This window comes from Camponotus vicinus, unplaced genomic scaffold, assembly GCF_025532165.1.
Source record: "Camponotus vicinus isolate PSW18456_S1 unplaced genomic scaffold, iyCamVici1.0 SCAF_1, whole genome shotgun sequence".
In the NCBI taxonomy this organism is placed as follows: Eukaryota; Metazoa; Arthropoda; class Insecta; order Hymenoptera; family Formicidae; genus Camponotus; species Camponotus vicinus.
This window is the reverse complement of record NW_028141945.1, coordinates 6,988,934-7,014,801: the sequence shown is the minus strand read 5'-3', so window position 1 is coordinate 7,014,801 and position 25,868 is coordinate 6,988,934. Positions and strand designations below refer to the sequence as shown.

At 25.8% G+C, this 25,868-nt stretch overlaps 2 protein-coding genes and 1 long non-coding RNA gene across 3 annotated transcripts in view; 1 reads left to right on the top strand and 2 right to left on the bottom strand.

Moving 5' to 3' along the window:
• Nucleotides 1-2,451: 2,451 nt before the first annotated feature.
• Vps24 (vacuolar protein sorting 24) lies at nt 2,452-4,197 on the bottom strand. Its single transcript, XM_083097441.1, has 4 exons — nt 4,035-4,197; nt 3,921-3,981; nt 3,223-3,617; nt 2,452-3,074 (listed from the first exon to the last, which is right to left on the bottom strand). The coding sequence occupies exons 1-4, from the start codon at nt 4,077-4,079 to the stop codon at nt 2,913-2,915; spliced, it is 663 nt and encodes a 220-aa protein (XP_082953567.1). The 5' UTR covers nt 4,080-4,197; the 3' UTR covers nt 2,452-2,912.
• Nucleotides 4,198-4,261: 64 nt separating this feature from the next.
• Nucleotides 4,262-25,868, top strand: part of LOC145970584 (uncharacterized) — an 87,189-nt gene continuing 65,582 nt past the window's right edge. The window contains exons 1-2 of the long non-coding RNA XR_014438547.1: nt 4,262-4,374; nt 13,673-13,738. This is a non-coding gene — a long non-coding RNA (uncharacterized LOC145970584). The remainder of the gene's footprint in view (nt 4,375-13,672; nt 13,739-25,868) is intronic.
• Nucleotides 16,043-25,795, bottom strand: LOC145973959 (uncharacterized). The gene is made up of 10 exons (XM_083103680.1): nt 25,614-25,795; nt 25,020-25,162; nt 23,469-23,651; nt 23,029-23,236; nt 22,505-22,632; nt 22,057-22,190; nt 21,566-21,831; nt 21,035-21,182; nt 17,184-20,968; nt 16,043-16,899 (listed from the first exon to the last, which is right to left on the bottom strand). The coding sequence occupies exons 1-10, from the start codon at nt 25,793-25,795 to the stop codon at nt 16,188-16,190; spliced, it is 5,889 nt and encodes a 1,962-aa protein (XP_082959806.1). The 3' UTR covers nt 16,043-16,187.

Genomic DNA, 25,868 nt, shown 5'->3' with positions numbered 1-25,868 from the left:
GAAATGAAAGTGAATTCCATCATCGAATCTCGAACCAACATGAAACACACAACGGCATACTGTTATTAATTGTAAAAAAAGCACGAAATCTGATCTGCTGCGACTTTGCATAACACAATTAGTATATTTGAGGGACTGTTAGAAGCAGCGCACTTGCTAGACCTCCGCGGGATATAATTTAGCGTCATCCGGAAGATGATCCGAAACGTTCACCTTTTATTATTGTAAACTGAGTTTTGTAATAAACTAATATTATAAAAAAGGAAGTGTTCTTTCTTCTGCCAATTTTGATTTAATTTTTAATTATTTGAGCCAAATTCTTAATTATTAAATTTAAGTTTTTAAATTACTATCTACTATTACATATATATGAAATGAATATACATAAAATAATCTATAATGATAATAATATATATAAAATTATATATATATATATATATATATATATATATATATATATATATAAAATAATCATAAGCGCTTTTATGTACATCATGCGCCATTTTATGTGTATTTTTGTTTTCATTATATATTTATACAACTTATTTTTATTAATATATTATATACTTATATATATATATATATATATATATATATATATATATATATATAATGTTTGTGAAGATCAGGATCAAATTTATACAATATGTTAATAATGGGATCGAGGTGAAAAAAATTAATATAAATTTTATAATTGTCTTCTATAATTATATAAAAAAAATGTTTTCTAAAAAGTTATATATTTTTAAAGGTAAACGAGCAAAATTCTTTATATATTTTATATAGTGTAAGTATATCATATCTTGTAAAAAATGTTACCCTCTTTTTTATTGCACATTATGTTAACTTTTTCAGAACTTATTTAAATTTAATTTTGTAGCTCTACACGTTGAGCATTTTAAATATATTGTCTTTCTCTAGATTTGTCTTGACGCTGTAAATGATGGAATGTTTGATACAGAATAAAAAATCTTTGCTCCGATTGGTCAATCAAATAGTTATAATGTCAAAACGAACACAGCAAGAGTGAATCTTACCTATATTATCTTATAAAAAATTGACCAGAATTAGAAAGAAATATGTATATTTTTGAGTGGATTTTTGTCACTTTTTATATTACATCATCTAAATTAAAAACATTTCTCATTAAATATTTTAGCAATGATTACAATAATGAAATTAGAAATGGTTGTTTTTTAAATTATTTATTTTTCTCCTTCAATCCGAAAAGTACATACATAAAAAGTCAATGTTTTGATTATGATACTAAATAATATCAATGAGCAAATTTTTAACAAAGATAGCAATTTTTATATATACATATGTTCGCACAGCACTCAACATATGTTCTTTTTTTTGCGCGAATTAGACATTGAGTACGTCATTTCCTCATCTTTAAAAGCTCACTTTAGTGCATTATAAAAACTAATGGTATATACACTCTTTAAATTTTTATATTTTTTGGCTGCGGTCAAGGAGATGCTGAAGATGCTTTGAAGCGTTTGATTGACCAATCAGGATAAAAGGATTAAAGATTTCTTTAATCTGATTGGTCAATCAAATGCTTCAAAGCATCCTTAGTGTCTCCTTGACTGCAGCTTTTACTAATGTTGCTGCTTAGTAAATTTAACATTTAATTTAACATTTTTTCAATTTTACATGTGTCAAATATATATTATAATAATATATTATAAATATATATTATAATATAAATCTGCAACTGTATAAAATCAAATAGAGGAAGATTAGATTTAAAGAGATAAATTATTCTTAATTTATATATAGCGCGAGAGATAACGCGGTAATGTGAAATAAATAAGTAGTTGAAAGAGTAACTTGGATGATTCATTTTTGATTAATAATAGATATTCATATATATATATATATATATATATATAATTAATTATAAGTTGACATATTATTAGTAATATTATTTATATTTTTTATTGATATAATATTATAATTATATAATAACATTAGTTTATTCTTAATAATAATATTGATATTATTTTATGGGTCACTTATTTACATTAACAATATTCTTCAACATGAAATATATCTTCTTTTACTATTATTTACTAAAAAAAGCTCTATTGAAAATTGTTTAAATAATTCATAGTAGTTAATAATCAATTGTATTGATTATTAATTGCTATTAATTATTGTATTGATAATTTGTTACAGTTCTATAACTTTATCTACTTTTTCTTTCAAAAAGTCGGATTTGAAAATTTAAAAATAATTGAATATATATATATATATATATATATATATATAATTATTTTTAAATTTTCGAATCCGATAATTTATTCTATATAACGTCTAATATATATATATATATATATATATATATATATATATATATATATATATATATATATTAGACGTTGTATAGAATAAATTATAAAATGGAAAGTACAAAATGAAGATAGTATATTTAAAGCCATGAAAAAGCGATAAATCTTTTTATTATAAATATAAATTTGTGTGAATGTTATAACAAAGTACAACAGTTAAAAGTTATTTAAATTCTTGAGTTATTAATTATTTCTATAATCTTTTAATAATTAATTATCCATTTTTTTTTAATTTTGATCACATTTTTCATTCAATTTGTTTTATGTAATATTATTAATATTACTTAATCTTAATAATTCAAATTAGAATTATAAAAAAAATTATTTAGCAGTGAATGTAAAAATAGATATCTATGTTTAAGTACTCTACAAAACTAGATAAATTCTACAAAGCTAAAAAGATAATACATACAGTATTTACATATAAATAGCAAAACAGCTTATTATGATAAATATTATTTTTAGCAAATACTATTTATTTAATAAGTATTGTTATTATACTTATTTTTCCCTGATATTTAAATGCAAATATACTTGAATTATTTAGCTATACATCTAACTGCGAAGACTCTGCAGTCTATTTTTCATTTCTTCAAGTTCTTTGTCATCATCTTCTGCTTCTTCTTCTGCAGATGTAGAAGCTGCGACTGATCCAGGATTTTCTGTGACAACTGCAGGAGCTGTACCCAATTGACCAGCTGTCACCTCCCATAAAATCTGTAAGGAGAAATTTTATTTATAATATTTATGCAAATCTCTCTTTATAATGAAAAATGCCTAAGAAATTATTCATTAAAATTTTCTTGAGCATTCATTTTTTGTTCAATAAGTATGAAATAAAACATAAAGTAAAAATACGATTTACCTTATCAACCTCTTCGTCAGCTTCATCTTCCATATCTTCAGAATCCTCGATGGAATCCATTGTTTCGTCCAACATTTCCTCGATAATTCCTGCTTTCATCATTTCTTTTGACATTTCTCTCATAGTCGCAGCTACTTCTGGTACTCTTATCAAAGATTGCATTGCTTGCATCACTTCCGTAGATTTTGAAACTGAACCAGCAACTCTGATTGTCGCCAATTGATTTTTCATTTGTAACGATACAGAATTTAGATGTGCTTTAGAAGTATAAATTTTGTTACAGGCTTTACGAGCCCTTATAATCTCCTTTGCAAGAATCTTGCATACATCTTTATCTCCTTTCTTTGCTGCTTCCTTTAAGGAACGCTTTACTTTTTCTTCTTCTCTTTGAATTGCTATACAAAAAAAAAACATTGCTTATATAAACAATATTTAGAGTAAATGTAAAAGAAAAGAAAGATATTTGATTTAAATAAATATAATTATGCTAAAGATTTTAAATATATTAAAATTTAAGAATACTAAGAATGTGTGTGTAAGAATATTCCTAAAATCTTTTAGATTTTCTAAGCTCAAACGCAAAACTTCAAGATCAAAAACTTTACATAAAGATCGAGGTTCTTGCTGATTAAATAAATAAATTATAATTATTAAAATTTCTAAAGACTTTTCTTGAAAATTTTCTTTTTCAAACTGACCTCTAACCTGCCTGTCAAGTTGATAACCTTCCTTTCTTAATTTGTGGGTCCACTCTTGAACCTGTAAAATGATTAATTTTAACAAGTCAAACACAATATTTTCTGAAGCCTTACCATTTCTTTGGGATTCTTTTCCTGTGATTTTCCGAACAAGCCCATGTCCGAATCGCGTAGATAGAAACGTCAAAGCACTCAGTCAACTCTGGTCAACATAACCTCACTGCTCTTCATTAATTTAAATTCTTCAAGGTTACATCGTCGATATATCGTTCATAGTGTAGGCGTTTCGCCTACACTAGTATATATAGTTATTTTTATAGTCCATATAGTTATTTTTTCAATATTGCTAGTACTGACAGTTTGTATCTCTCAGAATATCAGAAAACACACAAGTATTATCAGAAACTATGTGAAGTAAAATTATTCTTGAAAAATTGAAAAAAAAAGCTAAAATGTAAGTAAAAAATATCACCAACATTTCCTTATACTATTTATATTTACACAATTAATTTTTCAATAGATTAAAGTGACAGCAGTGTGTGTTGTTTATATTTATTAAACCAGATTTCAAAAATGAACTAGAAAAACGATTATGCAATAATATTTTAATAATAATAATTAATATTGCGTCCTTGATAAACGAAATCGATTGTGTTCCAAAAGTTTAATATCATCTTAGATAGCGAAATCTGTCAAAAATATAGATTTTCTTAAATACCTACTATAGCTTTACGCGTTTATCATTACAGCAATTTGATATAATATTTAATATAACAAAACAATATTATATACTTATTTTTAGAAATCCTTAAATAAAATTTATAAAAACTTGTTAAAATTTATAGGCACAGGAAAAGAAAAATATTTGAAAAATAAATTTATCCAATATATATATATTGTAAAATTGTATATATTCCGTTAAATTATATAAATTATTATTAAATTACTAAATTATACATACACACACATTGTCTGAATTTAATTATTATTATAATTATAATTATATGTATTTAATTTAGAAATTTATAATAATATAATTAATATTTATAATAATATATTAATTTATTTTATAATAAAGTCTAAAATCTTGTAAATCTTTTTGTACTTTAACATTTTTATATCTTAATAAATTTTTTTTACAAAGAAGCAGATCTACGAGAGAGAAATTTAATTTTAAGAAAATTTTAAGAATATTCCAAAATATTTTAAATAAATAATTTAAAAAGCAAATTTATAAGAATTTTAAAAGAAAATTCAAGAAATTTGTAAAAAAAAAGGGTTTCAATTTTTTAAAGTAAATATATGAAATTTAAGAAACTTATTATATCTTATTAATTTAAGAAACTTATTATATCTTATTAAAAAGAAAGAATTTTTTTAAAGCTATTAATTCATTCCTTATGTTTTATTTATTTGAGAAAAGGCCTTTAAACCAATAAAGTATAGATTTCACTAATTCTGCTCTTCTATTTAAAATGCCATTTGTATTTCGCTGATATCTATACGGTTTTTTATTATCTTCAGCAGAAATTTTAATTCTTGAATCATTCTGCTTATTGTCAATCATACGCATTTTATGCTCCTTCTTTTTCTTTTTATAAAAAACATTTCCTATAAATAGAATTATTCTATTTTTACTATATTGTGTGTGTATTTGCTTATCGGTTTGCTTATCTAATTATAAGTTATTACCTTTTGCAGTATTTGTTAATTTATCCCGACTTGTTTTTTCGCTCTTTATATTGGCGTTATCTCCGGAAATAATAATCCTCGAAATAGGAATCCTCTCTCGATTTTCATATTCTATAATTTGCTGAGGCTTTCTTTCTTTTTCCTTTTCTAGAACTTTAACATTTCCTAAAATAGAATTTTTTACATGTATTCTTCTCACATTTTATTTTTTATTAAAGTTTATATGATGATTACCTTTTTCAATATCCACTATTCGGTATTTATCTGATTTCATCTCCTCATTGTTTATTTTAGTGTCTTCTTTGGAAATATCAATATTTTTAAAAGGAGGATTTCTTTTTTGATTTTTAGAATTTATTATTTGCTCAATATTTTGAATGTTTTTTTCAGTTTCGAATTTATGCAAATCTTCAATTATTTCAAATTGATTTGCTTTTGCATTTTTTTTTAGTGATTCAATTTCTACTGAATTCTCCAAATCATAAAAGTCTCGAGAAATTGAAGGTTTTGAGAAATTCGTGCTTATGATATCTTTTCTCTCTCGAAAGTTTACCGAATTTTGTAATTTATCGGTTGCCTCTTTATTTTCACTCGCAAATTCATTTTCCTTTGTTTCAAAATTATTATTGAAATTTTTTTTCTCTAATTTATCATATTCAAATTTTTTGATTGCCTCTGTTAGTAACTTATTATAGTTTTGAATTATGTCATAAGATTCAGTTTCATTAAATAGCATCTTTTTCTCTTTGTTAAAATTGAGAAATAAATTATATTTCTTCGTACAATCAATGACTGGCATCAAAATCGTTATTAAATTATTATCATTTAAATTTTGCTTCCAATGATAGTGCGCGCTCATCCTTTCTTTTTCTTCTCCTAATTTTTGCATTCTTAAAATATTTTTTCCCGTAGTCATTATAGTTATCATGTTGGGCGATTCAGTCAAATAGTTATCTCTTTTATCGTCATTCACAGACATATTTTCTTGACTTGAAGTCATCATATCTACATCTTTTTGATCTTGATTTTTATTCCACGATAAAATCACATGTCCTTGTAATGGCACACAGCAGGGACATTTTCTTTCCAGGATTTTTCTTTGCTCACATATGTCTTTGGTGATCGACAACACATAAGAACCATCTTTCAATTTTCTGATCTCCAACGGCAATTTCATGCTGTCGTTAATATAATAAAGTTGCGATTTCTCAAGTTCGGAGATATCGGAAGGAATTAATGAGGGAAATAGTTGAACAAAATTTGTATCGTCTAAAAGACATGATGTGAAAGATGAAGTAGTTACATTATTTGTTTCTGTAATAATATCATCATTAGTAGTAATATCAGCATTATACATTTTGTTGCCAATTAAATTGTCATTGTCATTGCTGCTATTTTTGTCCTTATTATCGTTGTTGCTATTTTCATCAGCTTTATAAGCTGATGAAGACATATTGATCCTTGGCCTATTGTCAGCAGAAGATTTTACCTTAAAGTATGTAGTTTTTGCATACGTTTGTTGAACTTCTGTAGTAGCTTCGTGGATTTTGGCAATAATGTTATTTGTCTTAAAATCCTGCTGCTGCGAATCTAAAACATTGTTATCTGAGGAAGGAGTAATTTTGGCTTCATAATTTCCATAGTCTACATTTAGAGATGAAATTACATTATCAGTTGAAATAGTCGATGTTTTTTCATTTAGTATGCTTTCTACTTCGTTCCCGATATTTTTAGCACTTGTTATATTTTGTAAAATTATGCTATCCGACATTTGTGCATGATCGGGTAAAGTTTTTTGCATAACACTTATAAATGCATCAGCATTATGATGATTTTTTATGTATTTTAAAATTTCTGGCGAATAATATTTTATTGGTGACAAATTATGCTCAATCCTCTCTAATATTATTGCTGGATCAATTTCATCAGTCGAAGAAGCGATTTTCGATTTCTCATTTCGATGTTTTACATCTGTAGATGAAATTAAATTATCAGGTAACTTGGTCAATATTTCTCTATTTAAGATATATTCAGTTTTGTTTTCAATATCTTCAACTTCTTCCATGTTTTCCGAATTTATGTCATTCGATATCTGTGCGTAATTGGATGAAGTTTTTTGTATAAAGTTTGTGGGCATTGTTGTAATTTGAACATTTTCTTCATTGATACGATAATTTTTTGTATATTTCAAAACTTGATTATCCAGTGAATCATTTATTGACGATTTATTATTGTTATTATTCACATTAGCATCCTTTATTCTCGGCGTTAAAGTAATAATATCATTTTCTGTTTGATCAAAATTTTTAGTTATAATCGGTGAAATTGTAGTTGTCTCTAGAAATACACTTTTTTCTTTTGTATTTAATTTTTCAGCTTTTATTAAATTTGATTCTACAGGAATTGCTGACATGCTGAGGTTATTTTGTGAAATAACTTTATGATATGTTGTTTTTAATGATTCAGCTAGTTCTTTCTCTTCATTGTCTTGTGTATCTATCTTCTGTATCCCGTTCAAGATTTGATTTCTGACATTTTTTTCTGTTTTATAAATAGTTTTCCTTGATGTTTTTTCTTCAATGCTTTCGTCTTTCTCATATTCTGTTAAATTTGAAAAATTAGAAATAATTATACTAGCGTTATTTTCTAACGCCTTAGGTTCCTGATAACTTATCATCTGCACTTTCTCATTATCTATTTTTGTATTTTTTATATCTTCTGAATCTTTTAATGTCTGAAGAATATTATTTAGCACATGGATTATTGAATTATCTATTTCCTTATGTTCGTCTTTGGTTAAACTGCTTTTCACGCTTTGCACGATCATGTTCCGCATGTATTGATCTGCTTGCGATGCGATTGCTGAGGAGTTTAAAAGATTTTTGCTTTTCTCCAAGTTTACCGGATTTGCTATTGATAATTTACTGTCTGGAACCGATGCTAAAGTTATTGGATTGAAGGTCCATTGTCCGTCCTTGAATTGACGTTCCTCGACCGTCATCGCTGGGAGCTTTTGATGAAAATTTGCGGAAAGAGTCTGCAATATGCTATGGAAACTGTTGTTGATCACATCAGGTGACCTATCGCCTGTAAAGTTTCTTTTGAGAATAGCTGTGATATCGGATAAAACATCTTTCGCCTTTTCTACAATTGTGTTTTCTGTTTGCGGAATTGACAGAATACTCTCGAGATTCGGGATTTGTAAAATTTCTGGCAATAAACTTCTATCTTGTTTTTGAAGAATATTTTCATCAAGATCTTTTGTTTCGGTTAAGGAAGTATTCGATGTGAAATCGTTGATGATGTTTCTAATGGAATTTAAAAGTAAAGTATTGTCACAATATGGTAATATTTTTGATGGTAAATTGATAGTTGTTTCGGGTCTATTGGTGATATCTTCTTTATTATTTAAATAATTTGTTTTTTCATAATCAAGATATTGCGTTATAGGTTGTTTTTGAAGAATCTCATTTTCAAAGTAAATGGTTTTCCCTAATAAATCATTTTCAGTTGTTTCTTCAAAGTTATATTCAGTGTTAGAATCAGAGCTGATAGGTATAATTTTTTCTTCAAGCTGTTCTTGAAATATTTCTTTTTCAGAATTAAAATTAATATTTAATTTTTCCAAATCATACATATTTGCTTCTTCAGAATTATATATTGCTTTAGAATCATAATTGATAGAAATTTCTTCTGATTGTACTTCAAGAATTTCTTTCTCACGAGAAGTATTGATCTTTGATTCATTTGATTTATTTGTAATTTCCTCTTTAAAATTATGTCCGACTTTTAAATTATAATTAATGGTTGTATCCTCTTCTTTAAATTGTTCTTGAGAAATTTCGTCAGGATAGAAATTCATATTTGATTCTTTCAAATAATTTTTATTTTCCTCTTCAAAATTATATTCAGCTTTTAAATCGTAAATAACAGTTGTGGATTCTTCTTTATGATCAGTATTCCGTACTCCAAGAGTATTCCATGAATTAATATTTATATCTGCCAAAGTTGCCAAAGTTTGTTGATCAATTTTCAAATTGTCCAGTTCTTTATCGTTATTATATTCGTATGACTTAGTAGAATAAGGATATTTCTCACTTGAAGATGGATTTAAGGCTTCCTCATTATTTGAATTTAACAATGGTTTAACATGACTCTTACTCTTTCCTAACAATGTATTTCTTTCAATCTCCATAGTCTTATCAGTTATCTGATCCATCAATTTTTTCATTGGCATATGTGTATCTTCTTTAATATTAAATAATTTATCATCATAATTTTTCTCATCATAATTGTCATTATTTGGTTCATAAGTTTGTTTGATAGATTCTCCATATCGATAAAATTCTTGTGGAAACTTTTCATTAGCATCAATATTTAATTCTGTATTTGTTGATTCAAGATACTCATTCAAATCAACATTTGACGTTTTAATTCCACTAGTGGATGATTTCGATTCTACATACGTATCAATTGTTTTAAATTTATCCAAATAATTGACGTTATTTGTTGTTCCCTCCTCAGTGGATATTTGCATGATATATTCCGGAATCCTAATCGTAGAATATTCATTTATATTATTCTTTGGTATTTGTTTTGCAAGTATTTCTGGTGACGTCGCACTGAGCACACACACGTCGCGACCAAATAATTTTATACACTCTTCCATGTTTATCAATTTCTCATTTTGCATGATTGATGGATAGATGATGGATGGTGTTCTACTTCTATCAACATAATTTGTAAAAAATGGCATTAGCTTAGAAAAATCGTCTTCTTGATTTTCTTTAGTTTTTTCTATAGAATTCTTTAATTTATACATTATTCCATCTAAATTAGAAAAATCTATGCTGCTTTCTTCAATTTTATTAACCGAATAGCTTGGATAAAAATTAGTCTCCGTTTCTGAATTAATTGACGCAAAATTATTCGGAGTTTCTGTAGTTAACTTAAACAAATGTTTTTCATCTTTTCCAGTGAGTCCCATCGATTCAAGATCATTCTCTGTTTGTTGTCTAATTGTTGCATCAATATAGCTTGTCGAAGACGAAGTAGTTGATGTAGGACTTTCAACTCGATTTTCTTCATTTGTAGATGGACAGGGATGTAAGTTTCGATGAATAATCGGTTGATATTGATTGTAAGCGTTACTTTTAAGTAGAAAATTTGGTCTGTTCTCAAATGAAGGAAATGGAATATTATCAAATTTTTTCTCGTTTCTGATTATGTAAGGTAAAGTTTTTTGTAAAATTGGTGCACGAGGGATATTCATGGGATGTATTCTTTCTTGGTAGAATGTGGGAAAAGAGTTGATTAGATTAGGAACCCGTAATTCTTGAAGACTTTTATGATACAATTTTGGCGATGTTTGGTGTAAGACATTTGATTTTGTGTTTTCCTCTTTTGCTCTCTGACGGTTTATTTTTTCAAGCTTGTCTTTTCTGGGAGAACTTAATATTTCCGATGAATTTTTCATCGATGATTTAGAGAAACAATTCTCCTCCTTGCAATAACAAATACAATTTTCCGTATTAAATTTCTTTTCCTTTTCTTGAGATTCCAAATTTAAAATTACATTTTCTGCATTCATGTTATTTTTGAGGGCTCGTAAAAACGTATTATCTTTATATGTTTCAGCTTTCTTCTTGTTTGCAGGGATTTCTTGCAAATACTTTACGTTTTTTAAAAGAGTACGGGCATTTGAATTTTGCCTGGGAATTTTGATGTTTCTATCAAGACTTCCTGCCTTCATCTCTGCTCTGATGGAGTCTTCCTTTTTTCTCGCTAATGAGAGAAATTTGTTTTTCTTAGGTAACGTTCCGCAACGTTTCATTTTTCGGACCATTTCTTTTGGCTCTTTGTAATCATCTCGTGTTTGCGATGGTGGCATTATTAAAAAAAGCGATCTCTTTGTATTATTCTTTGTGAAATTTTGATCATTGTGCAATGGTACAATTGTCGACAATCTATAAGTAATTGAATATTTGGTTAAAATAACGCCTGCTGATTCAATTAATAGGTTAAATATTTCAAATGCACATGTAATTTTTAACAACTAAATATTTTAAAAAATAATTTAATCAATTCAACTTTATTTGAATAAATTAATTCAAGTAAATTCATGTACGAAACTAGGGGTAATTTTTATCAAACATATTTTATATTTCTATTCTATTTTTAGATTATCTTTATTCTAGACATTATCATGTAATTGATAATTTGGCAATTTCAAAGTTTTGCAGTTTCATAATTTCTTACAAAATTCAGCAGTTTATTATGTGCACGAATAATATAAACGATTGTGCTGACAAACAATTAAGCAATTAAAACTAACATACTTTTATGTTTGCAACTTGCATTAGGCTATTTAAAATTGAATAAAGTTTCAAAAATCAAATTCGAATAATATCTAATGTAAAAATCTAATTGAAAAGGTACTTAAATATTGATATTTGTTTTTCACTTAATTTATATTATAAAAAGAATATTATTAAAATCTGATGATTTAATAAAATCACATGTTTTGCAAAATTTATAGAACATTAATTTTAATTAATATATTAAGAATTAAAACTTTTTTAATTAAAATTTTAATTTATATTAAAGAATAAAGATCTAAAATTTTAATTTACTTATTAATCAATTAAAAGTTTTTAATTACCTTAAAGTTAAGAAATTTGCTTGCGTCACATTCTTGACAGAAATTTCTTCCGAATGAACAATCACAAATAACATCAATATAATCAAAGTAATTTTTTTATACATATCGATCACATTCACCATTAATCATTACTTGATGTTATTATGCTCCTTGATTTTGGACACAAGATCACTTTTACTTTACACACAAAAAATTATAGTTATTATAATAATAATATATATATGTGTATTTATAATACTATTTACAGTATCCATTACATTGTACAATTCTTTCTTAATAATTATGCTAGGATTTATTGGACATTCTAAATAACAATCGAATAAAAATAAGCAAGATTTAAAATAAATTTAATAGTTAAATTTAAAAATTGTTGAATTAAAAGAAATTAATAAAATGAAATAAAAATTTAATTTAATTTTTAAGTAAAAAGATAAAAAGAAAAAAAAAGAAAGAAAGAGAAAGAGAGAGGTAGAAAAAGAAAGAGAGAAGAGAAGAGAGAAGAGAGAAGAGAAAGAATTATATAAAATAAACAAAATTTAAATGTTAAAAGAAGTTAAATTATTAAATAATTAATAAATTAATTTTAACTTTAATTTTAAAATATATGAAATTAAATATTACAAGTTGAGAAAATATTAATTCTAATAATATGTTATGGCGAATATTTATATACTTCGTTCTGATATCTCCAGAGACGAACTGAATTTGATCGTGATCGAAATCGTACTAAATAATTTGGCGATTGGTTTTACATATACCCTTGTCATCACATTGTGACGAAATTTAGCTCGCCCATTGTGTCGTAATCGTATGTGTATATGTGTGAACAAGTTTTGATTCATTAATGACCTCATTTTTTTAAGAATCTCTTGCAATTATAATATTCTTCACGATATTCTATTTTCGTAATGTAAATATTTTTAATTGTTACGCACAATTTATTTCAAAGATACATTTGCATCTGCTTAAAATAAATTCTAATAGGATTAATCTTTAATTATTTTTTATTGGGAGTAGTAAATAGCAAATATTCTTGAACATCTGTAACAGTATCGTATAAAGTTGTATGTAACATAGAGCCTATAATTGTCAATTTTTTTTAAATTCGTGTTTTATATTAATTTATGTATCTGTTTAAAACTTTAATCATTATTCATTCAGCAGTTGATAATTTTGGATACAATAAATATTAATATTACATTAATTTCTATATACAAAAGACGATTACTAATCGTCTTGTATCCAATATTTATTGTATCTTAAATAAAATAACGATTAATAATCAAATGAAAATTATCATGATAATTTGCAATTATCTCGATATTTACAACTATTAAGTATAAAATTTAGAATTTAGGATTTATCGTTCAAAGTATAATAATTTACTTTTTATTACTAGACAAAAATCTAAGGAGAGAAATCCGAAGGAGTTGACAGGATGATAGCGAGAGTGTTGAAGCGACTGGTAAGTAAATTTATTATATTTATGTAATTAACTCTCTCGAACAATGAATGGCGTAAAAGTCGAGTACAGCAAATCCTAACTCAATTTTAACTCGAAACAAAATTTTTTCTATTAAATAAAGAGAAAAATATTTTAAAATAATTGTAATAACATTTATATAAAATATTGCAAAATGTGTAAAATTGATTTCATATGAACGTTATAAAGTAGTTTTAATATACGGGTCATAAGAATAACTCGGTATTCGTTGGTAAAGAGGATTAATGACATATTTACTCGCATTAAATCCGGTCACACATTTTAATTTATTATCCTGACTACGCTTTCGGTATTTGTTAGATAAATTTAAAAATTAAAATTGCTATTATTATGTCATATATTAAAATTGTCATTATTATATCATATTTATTTAAAAAATAAATGTATATAATATTTATATGTGAAGTGTATATATATAAATTTAGAGCGTAACTTCTACTTTAATAAACTAAATTCTTAATTAATTCTAATGATCAAAAAATGATAGTACTTTGTACTTATTTGAAATAAGAACACACACAATTTTATTTGCCCACAAAAAGAATAAGCTATAAAAATACAGCATTTTAAAGAAATGATTTATCCGATTTAAGAATAAAAACAATCATATATGATACATATATCTTAATAAGAATGGTTTGTAACAATTTGCAATAATTTTCCTTTTGTTATTAATTTTGTTAATAATTATAGTTAAAAATTATGCTACATTTGCAATGTAACTTTGAGAATTTTAAAGATATTTTAAGCCTGCTTTTGTCATATCTTTAGAAATTGTTATTTTTAGTGATTTTCTGTTTTGTGTTGTTATATTTGCAATAAAAAAAGCAGTTTTGTCAATTTTTAAAGATATTCAAAATATGTTTGCATATGTGTTTTTTTAATTATACTGTAACTTTTAAATGATAGTTACAAACGAATAAAAAATTATAAATGCATACAGTTGAAGAGGCATGACAGAGATGTCATCAGAAAAAATTAGTGATTTATATATTCACAAGGATACATTATAAATGTACAGTTTTTATAGTAATTATTGCTACATCTTACATAGAGTTTATACATACAAAATAATTATCTCAAATGAATTCTTTTCTTCTTTAAAAATTAAAAAATAAGTTGGACACATATTTAATTAAAAATCAATTAATTTTTCTTAATTAATATTAATTATACCAGATAAATCTTTTTTATATGTTATGTGTATATATATTATGTATGTGTATAAATATTTGACATTTTATAATTAAAAAAAAATCACTATTACTCATTCTTAACAATTTCGGCGGAACTAATATAATTGACATTAAATATTAAGAATATATATATACATATATTGTATATACTACAGAGTTTGGATATACATATATACATTACATCATGCAGTATACCAGATAAATCTTTTTTTTTATTTGAGATTACTTAAAATATATATATTTACATAAAGGTTTGGGAAATTTCTGATAAAAATGCAATTAGTTTTTTTATATTCATAATCACAACATGAAAAAGATTTTCGGTAGTTTCGGAAGTTTTATTTTTTAAATGTTTTTCTTCTGAAGCCAAAACAGTCTCGTTATATTTCTCTTCGAAATTATCGATAAATAGTTTCACAGATTCCGTGAGATTTTGCGTGTTTTCCAAACCATTGATAATTGCTCTTTGTGACTTTGGAATTATCTCTTTTTTAAAAAAGGATAATTTTTCATCGCTCTTTAAGGTATTGTTTCTTAAACTTTTATCCTTTTCTTTATTTTTCATAACAAGGATTTTATTATTATATAAATAATTCTTCTTACGAGCTTTTATGAAGTCTTCAAGCAGATTGTCGCGATTTCTTTTATTTATTTGAGTTTGTAAATAACTTGTTTCTGTATTGTTTTTCGTTATTATTTTTTCTTTTTCTTGTTTAGCAATATTTTTATTTAAAGAATTTTCCATGTCTTCGTGTTTGCTATTTTCAGTCAAAATAAACTTGTTTGATTTTTTTGACTGTATTTTATAAAAATAAAATAATGTATTAAAATAGATGATACATAATGTAACGAAAAAGAGAGAGAAAGAAAGAGAGAAATAAACAGAAATATTTACTAATATAAAATAATATGAAATAATAATAAATAACTTCGTAAATTGAAATAATCTATAGAAATAAATTATTCTCATTAATTTATATATTACAGCAGAAAAAGCGCATATAACATAATTATCGAGAAATGATCATTAAAAGTAACGATTATTGACTTTCTAAGCTATATTATTTTGTTGTAGCTTGTACGTGAAAACTACAATATTAATTTAAGTTATAATTTTTAGCCATATCGAATCTATTTTTTATATTGTTTGATAATTACATATGTAAACATCTTTTTTCATCTAGTAAAAGATCAACCGCAGTTTTAACAGATTATTACTGCGTTAAGAGAATAATTACCTCGTCTCCTATTTGGTTTATGCCTGCAATTATTTTGTTTTTGATCTCTCTTCGCTGCCTTCTTTTCTCATTTTCTTTTGAAGGAAATAACATTCCACATTTAGATGGTATTTGGTCTTTCATTTCTAAATATTTAATTTTTTCGTTGTTATGTTCGTCTTTTTTTTCTGATTCATGATTAATTCCTCTATCTTTGACATGTATAGAAACATCCTGCATACTTTCCGATGAATAAACTTCTTTATCTGGAATATTTTCATTTAGCAGATCCGAAAGATCTTCATATACAAGTTCTTCTGAAAATTCATCATCCGAATATCTAATTATTGAATCTAATATTTTTCGTGCTAAATATTGACTTTCGGAATAAGGAATTTCGGAACTTTCTAACAAATCTTCATCATCTTTCACTTCTAACATCTTATATGAATCTTTAGTCGGTATAAAGACGATACATTTTGTTGACTTATATTCTTTTTCATCTTGCTGATTGATTTCCAAGTTTTTCTGCGAAGAAGTTAAGTAATTTTTTAATTTTTGAAACTGAATTTTATTTAATGGTGATTCATCATTTTTTGTCAATAGATAGAACAGGATTGGTTGATTGCTAAGTATTTCTTCGGAGTCTTCCTTCAAGTGATCGTACATATCGTAATTTGATCCGTCTTGTGTATTTGTTCTTGTCAATCTAAAAAATCGAAAGAATAATCATTAATACTAGTAACAAATATAAAACTAGAAAAAATTTAAAACTAACTGTGAAATTTCGAAAATAATTACATATATCTTTTATATATCTTTTTTTTTATTAAATCAGTATACATATAATTGCATAATATATATATTTTAAATTAATTGCTTTATAATTATAGAAACTTCCAATATTGCCTGTTTATTGTCACTTGTCTGAATATATACATATATATAAAGATCTTATTCAATAAAATAATAAATAATAATAAAATACATTACAGAAAATATAACAATCGCTCTAGATGTTCATCGCTCCTAATATTTCTTCGTGTTCTTGCATTTCCTGTTTCAAGTTTGCTCAATCCAGAATCATTATCAATAATTTTTTCAACATCTTTGACTGCGTTATTATTGTTAGCCATCTCATTATTTATATCATTTTGTATCTCCTTATTTGAATCGTAGAATTCATTAATTTCTTGGGTATCTTTAGCTATTTTAAATATATTCTTTGCTATATTTTTTCTTTTATTATTTAAATGTGCCGTTTTATATTCTGACTCTGCAATATTCTTATTAAATTTTCTTATATTTAACGTTTCTTCTTTATGTATATCAATATTTTTAGGAGTTATAATTTTTTCGGTATAAGTATCTTCAGTTTTTTCAACATTCAATATGTCTTCTTTTTCATGAGAATTGATAAATTTTTCATTTTTTACGTATTCTCCAATTTTTACATCTTTTGCCAATTTCATTTTTGTATCTGTTATAGGCATATTTAAGTTACCATGTTTTGTTTCAAGATCTTTATAAATATTATTTAATTCATCTGCTGTTGTATTATTTATAGTTTGATCGATATTCCGTCGATTAAGAGAATTTGACCAGATTTGTGCAAATCTTGCGATATCGTTTGGCCGGTCATGTTGTTTGTGTATGTCAAAAATATATACGGCATTAGCATTTTTTTGATCATTTTTAATCGATGTTTTTTTCATGTATTCTTGTAACTTGGAAGTTTGATGTTGGTCTTCGCTAAATGTTGATTTTGAAAGAATTTGATAAATTTTTTCAAGCATCCATTTTGGAATTGAATTTTGACTTTCGAGTTTAATTTTTGAGTAATATTTCGGAAGTTTTGAATGATTCTCGTGCAATTGTAATATCGGCTCGTCGCCGCGATACGAGAACGATGAAGGATCGATTGCAAAGATTCTATAATTATAAGATTTAGAAGGTGCTCTTGATTCTCGCTCTTCAATTATTTTTTCGGAATATCGACAATCTTGATGATCTTTATGATTCGAAAATCTAGGTACTTCTGCTAGTTCTTGTTCATTTTTTATTATTTTTGGAAGATGCTCGTAATATTGATTATATTTAGAATCTGAAGATGTAAGTGTCGATTTTTCATCGTCTTCAGTTATTTTCACGTGTCGAGGAAACTGATAATATTTCGGATAACGTTCTTTCTTTATTTTCGCAAGTGTATATATTTGATTTGGAATATTTTCATATTGTTTAGGAACAAATTCGATAGGAATTTCATATTTTTCATTATTATTATCCTTGTGAATGTCATTATCGTTTAGAATGCTAACAAACTCTTCCTGATCGATCAGATGACGAAAATGATCGTTTTCGTAAAATTTCTCCCAAATTTCTCTTCTCTTCAGATTCCGCTTCTGTTCGTTCTCTGTTAATTGATGGCGATATTGCTGCAACAATTTTTCCCGTCTCGCATTTAGCTTTTCTTTCAGCTTGTTGATCTGCTTCGCACGTTTGTTCAAGTATTCCTCATATCTCGCATGTTCTTTCAATGGGGTTTTACGAAATATAGTTTTCAATTTCTTTGTTTCAATATTTTCCTTTAATTGTGTCCCAGCTCCGAATTCAATACTCTGAGTATTTTCAACACTTTGTTGTACATTATCTTTTGATTTTGTTTTTGACTCGCTCGATTCTGAATTATTAAGTGTTCTATATGTTATTTGCTTTTTGATAAAATTGTTATTTGATAAAATTGTTTCCGTCGTCATTTGCTCTTCGGCAATTCCCTTTGTTGTTTCGAGAAAATTCGTTGATTTTAAACTAATTTTATAGTTATTATCGCGCCGTTCTTCGTCTTCCTGATTTTCGGTAATTGTTGAGTAAGTTGAGCTCTCGGTTTTTTGTTCCTTGATGAGATTTTGCGCTTTTTCGCGGATTTTTTCCTGCTCGTACTCAGTCGTGGAAACAATAATATCTTGATTATCCGAAGACATTTTATAAACAATCTGGGAAGGATCATACGTCGTTGTCTTGTTTTCCGATTGGATGCTTGGTGGTTCGGTACGAAAAAACATTTTTGTAATATCATTGTTAATAGTATCATCATTATTCAAATCTTCCGCATTATTTGGAGAAAATTCTGAATTTACCAAAACGCTCGTGACGTTAAATTTATCTACGTTATGATATTGCTCCGAAATATTATTTACTTCTGAAGTATCCATTATTGATGTCGAATTTACATCAATCGTCTGCGTTACGTAGCTTGGTTTATAATCCAATGTACTTGATTCTGTAGTTATGATTTCTGTAGTTATATCATATTCTTCATAATCAGATTCAATGACGTTAATGTTTGGAAGTATTTCTCCCGCTATAATTTTCTCGTGTTCTTCTTTCGTCATAGAATTTTCAATATTTATCTGCGATTGATCGCTTCCTACGTTTACACTTTCTGAAGAAGAATCTAATATTTGACTATCGCGTTTTGAACGACAATAACAAATTGGCTTCAATAAATAGGAAGTTTGGATAATTCTGCAATGGCAATCTTTTGTGTTTTCTTTGTTTTCTTTGATCATTTCTTCAGAATGAATCTTTTGAATGTTTGCGCAATTACTTCTTTTAAATCTTTTATTATGAAGAATTGGATATTGTATTTCGGGAATAGAATATTTCGTATTTACATCAGCAGATCGAGAAAATTTAATTGTTTCTGTATTAATATTATCTCTATTATTTGATGTATCGTGTTTCATATTTTTAGTGCGATAATTATTATAATTAGAATTTACAGTGGCAGTTTGAGAAGGTTGATAAAAAAAATTCAAAGCTTTTTGTTCTGATTCTACTTTCAGTTTTGTTCCTTCAGGTTTTGTATTTGTTGCTTGATGATTTATGTAAATTGGAGTTTTGACAAGTTGATTGAATGGCATCGTAGAGCGTCTCAAAGCAAGACCTAAGGCTTTGTATTTTGTGTCACGATCATGTTCCTTGAGATCGTAATAATTAGCCAAATTTTGCATGCTTTCTCCTATAGCTTGTTTTTCCTCTTTCTCTTCAGGTAGTTGTTCTTGAAGAATTTTTACAGCAGCTATTTTATTATTATCTTCGACATTCTCATGTTCTTGAGGAAAAAATTCTGCTTCCAAAAGATCGCCATAATTTTTCGGATTTCCTTTGATTCTTGTATTAAACTTGACATTTTCAAAAAACTCGTTTGGTATGTGATCATTTTCCATTTCTATCCATGTATTATCTTCTATATGTTTATGCGTCAAATCTTTTCTGTGCTGCATATTCTTCAATATTGAATCTTTCTCATTGCTTTCATCTTGAACATAATCGTAATTTTGTTCCGATGAGTCCCCTGTAGTGATAAAAATGTCGCTTTCGGGAAATCCTTTGATAGGATTATGTCGAGAAAAGCCATAGAAATTGTTTTCACCGCTGTCAGTAGTCCTTGGGTTGAATGGTATCAACAATTCATCTCTTTTAAACTCATCCCCTCCTTTCCGTTTTGTTTTTCTTTCATTTATATAATCTTTCGTGTTGTCAAATCTCGAATGTTTCTTGAAAACATTGTCCTTCTTTAGACCCATTTCGATTAATTTTTTGCCGATATCTCTCTTCATTCTTTCAGATTCCTGGGTTGAATGCTGATAATTTTTCATGTCATCAATTTTTTTTTCTTGATTGTCTTGTTCAATGATATTTTTATGTTGTTTCGATAATTTCTTTTCTGCAATGCTCTCGGTCATTTCTTTTTCAGAATAAACGCAAGCTTTTACCTGTTAAATTAATATTATTTTAGTTATTTTTAAATTTAATAAGCGAAATATTTTATTTTAGTTTACCTTTGCATTAGGTATAACCCAAAAACCTATATTCCCAGAAGAAAGCTTTAATTCAAGGCCATCAGGTTTGATAATAATCTCTGGCTCTATATTTGGTAACTTCTTATCGTTTATTAAATCGAGTGGTTTATTATTTAATAAGACTTTTCTAAAAAATAATGTTTTTTGAAATTTGTCACTATAGATCTACAGTTGATAAAAATCTAAAGTAGAAAAGAAATTTGCACGATTCTTTTTTTTAAATAATTATAATAAAAATTTTTTTATTATAAAATACATTAATATTAGAAAAATATATATATATTACTCTCTATCTAAATAAATAAATAAATAAATAAATAAATAAATAAATAAATACATAAATAAATACATAAATAAAATTTCATTTATTCATTTCTTTCTCTTCTTTATTAGTAATTCAAATAAACCATTTTGTAACAAGATTGTTTTGCATGTAATATTGCAAATGCAATATAATATATACTTTTTACGCTATGTGTATGTCTCTATATATGTTACAAAGTTACTTACTCTGAAAACATTTTGTTGCCAGTTTTGGTATCTGGCGACAGAATGTATTTGTGTAGAGTTTTGACTTTGAGGCCCTTTAGATTAGCGGTCATTTCTTTTGGTGTCAAATTTACACCAAAAATCGTAATAGCTCCTTTTTCGTACAACGCAGAAGGTTTTGTGCATTGGCTGTACAAATGCACGTAACTTTCGTTATTTGATTGAAGTCTTAGTTCCAAAACTTGAGGTCCCACTAAAGTCTTGTGCAATAAAGATACCCAGTAATCCTGATTAAAAAAAAATATTGTTAATAATGTATCTTATAATTTTTTATTTTTCCCATCTTAAACACGTAAACTTATTTTACAAGTAATTTTTGATATATCAAATATATTTACATGTTTTTATACCAATTACAATATATCAAATATAATCAGATATTTTATGATTTTTTTTATAATATACGATAATATACGAATATATGAATACATTTATGATATTAAGTGACTTACGGGAGTTGCTTTATAAAAATTTGATGGTTGTCTCATTATAACTTGTATGCCGAGTTTTGCAGCATTTCCGAGTCTTGTCGTCCAAATAAGTGCTCCTAGATATTCGTGTTTAAACTTTTCAGGTTTTGATTCCGCTATTATAACAATATATATACACATAAATAATTTTATAAATATATAAGACTATAAAATTTTATACATGCACATATACATATAAAAAAATCTATGTGACATAATATAAATATACATATAAATTAAATATAAAACTATTAAATAAAAATATGAAATACAAATATATAAAAATTAAATAAAAATGCATATAAAATTTAAATATACAACACATATAAATATCATATAAACTCTTACTTATATAAACACAATTAATTATATAAACACTCTTAATTATATAAACAATATTAATTTATTTATAATTTTATAATGTTCTTACCAATCCATAATGGTTTTTTTCTCGTCATATCTCGACTGATGATTTTGTACAGCTCATTCTTATCAGCAACCATATTATCGTAATTTATGGAAATGCTGTCATTGTTTAAAGAGACACTAGCAAAATCGCTGAAATTAATGCCAATAATTTCGGTCAATAAGTAATGATTAAGTCCATCAAAAAAATTGTTTCATTCTCTTTTGTTTTTCCTATCACTTTCATTATATATATACATAATTTTTGTTAATATCTTTTTGTATTTTTGTGTTATTTAATTTAATTTATTTTAATTTACCTAGTATTTATTTTATTAATATTTATTTTTAAAGAGTTTATATATATATATATATATATAAGTTTTTTAAATTAAAATATAATTTTATTATATTCATATGTGTGTGCATTAATTTTATATATTTATCATAAACCATATGGAAAAAAATATATTTTATCAGTTATTGCAATTTTGTTCTCATAGAATTTTAACGTATTTAATGTATTTATAATATTAAATAAACACTTACGGATGCCATGTAATCGCCGAAAGTGCAGTATCTGCCGAGTTCAGATAATCTTGAAGATATTTCTGTTGTTGCGCTGTTTTATAAGCTACAATATCGGGTCCTGTGATTAAGCTGTTTGAATATCTCGGAAAAATCTTGAGCATTTCGCGGAAACTTGCGACATATTGTCCTAAATCTCCACCAGATAAATTGCATTTAGTTTGACATTCTATGGAAAAATATTTTATAACAATTAAAAATTAAATATATTTTCAAAATATATAAAGTTATATTTTTTATAAAACAATACACAAAATCATATATTCAAAATATATATTTTTCAAAAATATTTACGAAAAATTAAAAATTATAAATATTAAACGCTTTTAGATATTAAATATCGTTTTAATTTAATTTAATTTATTATTGTCTCCAAAAACATAAAATTAAAGAGACTTTACCATAACCCAATTGCCAGCTGACGTTGTAACCCATGAGATCATTAAAAGAGAGAAGCTCCGTCATATTTATCGAATTTTTGGAATGCATTTTTGATTCATTCTCGATATATCGAGGTACAATACAAACGATTATATCCAATCCAACGTTTTTCGCCCATTGATGTATCAATGTCCACTGCTTTGCTATAAAATTAAAACATAAAATTTAAATATTTTATAGTACGATCTAGAGAGAAAATAATGACAACCGCAAATATACACACATCCTATGTGTAAAATTGTTATCACTTCTATTAAACTAATAAAAAGTAAATTTATCTTTCTATGAAAAATAAAAGTGATGAATGTCTTGAAACATGCACATGATTGATATATTTTCAAAGCCTTGATATATTTTCAGTCTTTCTAATATGCATCTTCAATATTTTTTGCACATTTTCTACATGTGCAAGGTAACAAAAATATGATTTATATAATTAAATAAAAAATAGACAAATAGTATCATATTTCATACAAAATACATTTATAAATATCGAATAACGACTTTAAATATTTTTGATAGATATATTTGCAAATATCACAATTACAAATATAGTCATAATAAATGCAGTTAGATTAAAATAGAATAAAACATTTTTTTTCCAAATAAATTAGCCATTTAAAAATGGATTATTCTAATTATTTTTTACAGCTTTAATTTTCTAACCGAAAACTTTTTATTAAATAGAGAAAGATATGCGAAATGTGTGATTAACGTATAAATAAAAATTTATATTTAAGGATTTATTGAAATAGATTGATTAATGATTAACCAATGATTATCGAAAATAATTTTATACTTGTAATTGCATCAACAAATGATTATTTATTCAACATTTTATAATATTTGTATTTTAAATAAAATGAACAATTTGCCAGGCATTTTGTATATATATTTGTATATATATATTTTATTCTCTTAATTTATATAAATATCATTTGATTCATTATCTCGATATAAGTGCAATAATTTAAATATTACATCGACGCTTTTGCAATTCGCGATCATACTATTATCTCGAAGCTTGTCGACGTTGCATTATGACACTTACTGGGCACTCTTGCCATCAAGGCTAATGGACGTGCATATAACTACCGGCAACCTCAAAATGAATTAATGACATTAGCATTACGTCATCGCGCCATCGTTCTCATTCATTGACATTGTTCTCCTTTTATATTGTTCATGATGATTAGATCATCGCATGATCAAAAAAGTCGGTCAGCAAGTCGGTCAAAAGTACGATCAAAAAATTAAAATATTGCCATTTTTTAGAATATATTAACAATTAATCTTTATAATTTTTGTTTAAAGAATTTAATCGTGTCATTTTTGCAACGCGATTCCCAGCTCGGTGCAATATATTAATATCCAGTCTTTTTTTCAACATTTCTTACATATACATAAAGCATATCAACATATTATTCTATTAAATTATATTTGTTAAAAACTCTACTTAAAATATCTACAGAAAATTTATTTAAAATGTTCAGTATAATATAATACTTTACCAAAAAGCGTATCATTTGAATCGACATCAGTGTTATGCGAATACGTTCGTTCGAAGATATAAGAGTTGCTTTGTGGTCCTCCAAGACGAATGTATGCCGGCACTAAACCTCGGGCCATGTTTGTGCTTTTTTCGATATTCTTGCTGAATAATTAATACAGATTGTGATACATTTCTTTTTTTAATAAACATAGAATGTCTGAATGCAAACTAGCACTTTCTTTTTTCTTTTCAATTACAGAGAGATCATAATAAAATAAAATTCAAACTTTATGTTTGTAATTGCACTATATTGTAATTATATGACGATAACTATACAAAAATAACTCTAAATAGTTGATATTTTATTTTACAACAATTAAAAACTTTTAATAATATTATAACTTCTGTCTTTAGATGTCTAAAAAAATTAAAATATTTAATAAAACTGAGAAATTTGTGAAAAATTAATTTTTTTTCGAAAGATCGATAAAACATTAGCTGATCAAATCAATAAAATACCAATTCTTGTTAAGCAGAATGATTATCTTTTATTAATATTTTATTAATGTTTGTAAAAATTTGTTTTCTTCTTTTTAATTAAAAAATTACTTACGTGAGTGTATCGGTGCTATGCAGCAATATTGCCGGATCCAATGTAAAACTGAGAAACGCATTGCTAGTTACGGCAATTGGTTTTTTATCGTTTATATTAATTATTACATTTTCCGCGAGACAATTCGCAGTAAAATAGATTACTTGCAAAAGCAAGCCAACATATTGTCGGTAATAATTCATCTTTATTTTCGGTTATTTATTACATTTAATTCACGATTTTTATTCTCTTTCACGTATAAATTCAACACAAATA

What these genes read in the sequence shown, in the direction of transcription:
- LOC145973959 (XM_083103680.1), bottom strand. Translation starts at nt 25,795, where the DNA reads ATGAATTATTACCGACAATATGTTGGCTTGCTTTTGCAAGTAATCTAT. An exon ending in TCGGCGATTACATGGCATCC is followed by an intron (nt 22,633 to 23,028) that starts GTAAGTGTTTAT and finishes CATTAATTTCAG; the next exon opens with CGATTTTGCTAGTGTCTCTT. An exon ending in AAAAAAACCATTATGGATTG is followed by an intron (nt 22,191 to 22,504) that starts GTAAGAACATTA and finishes TTGTTATAATAG; the next exon opens with CGGAATCAAAACCTGAAAAG.
- Vps24 (XM_083097441.1), bottom strand. Translation starts at nt 4,079, where the DNA reads ATGGGCTTGTTCGGAAAATCACAGGAAAAGAATCCCAAAGAAATG. An exon ending in AAAAGAATCCCAAAGAAATG is followed by an intron (nt 3,982 to 4,034) that starts GTAAGGCTTCAG and finishes ATCATTTTACAG; the next exon opens with GTTCAAGAGTGGACCCACAA. An exon ending in CTGACGAAGAGGTTGATAAG is followed by an intron (nt 3,075 to 3,222) that starts GTAAATCGTATT and finishes TTCTCCTTACAG; the next exon opens with ATTTTATGGGAGGTGACAGC.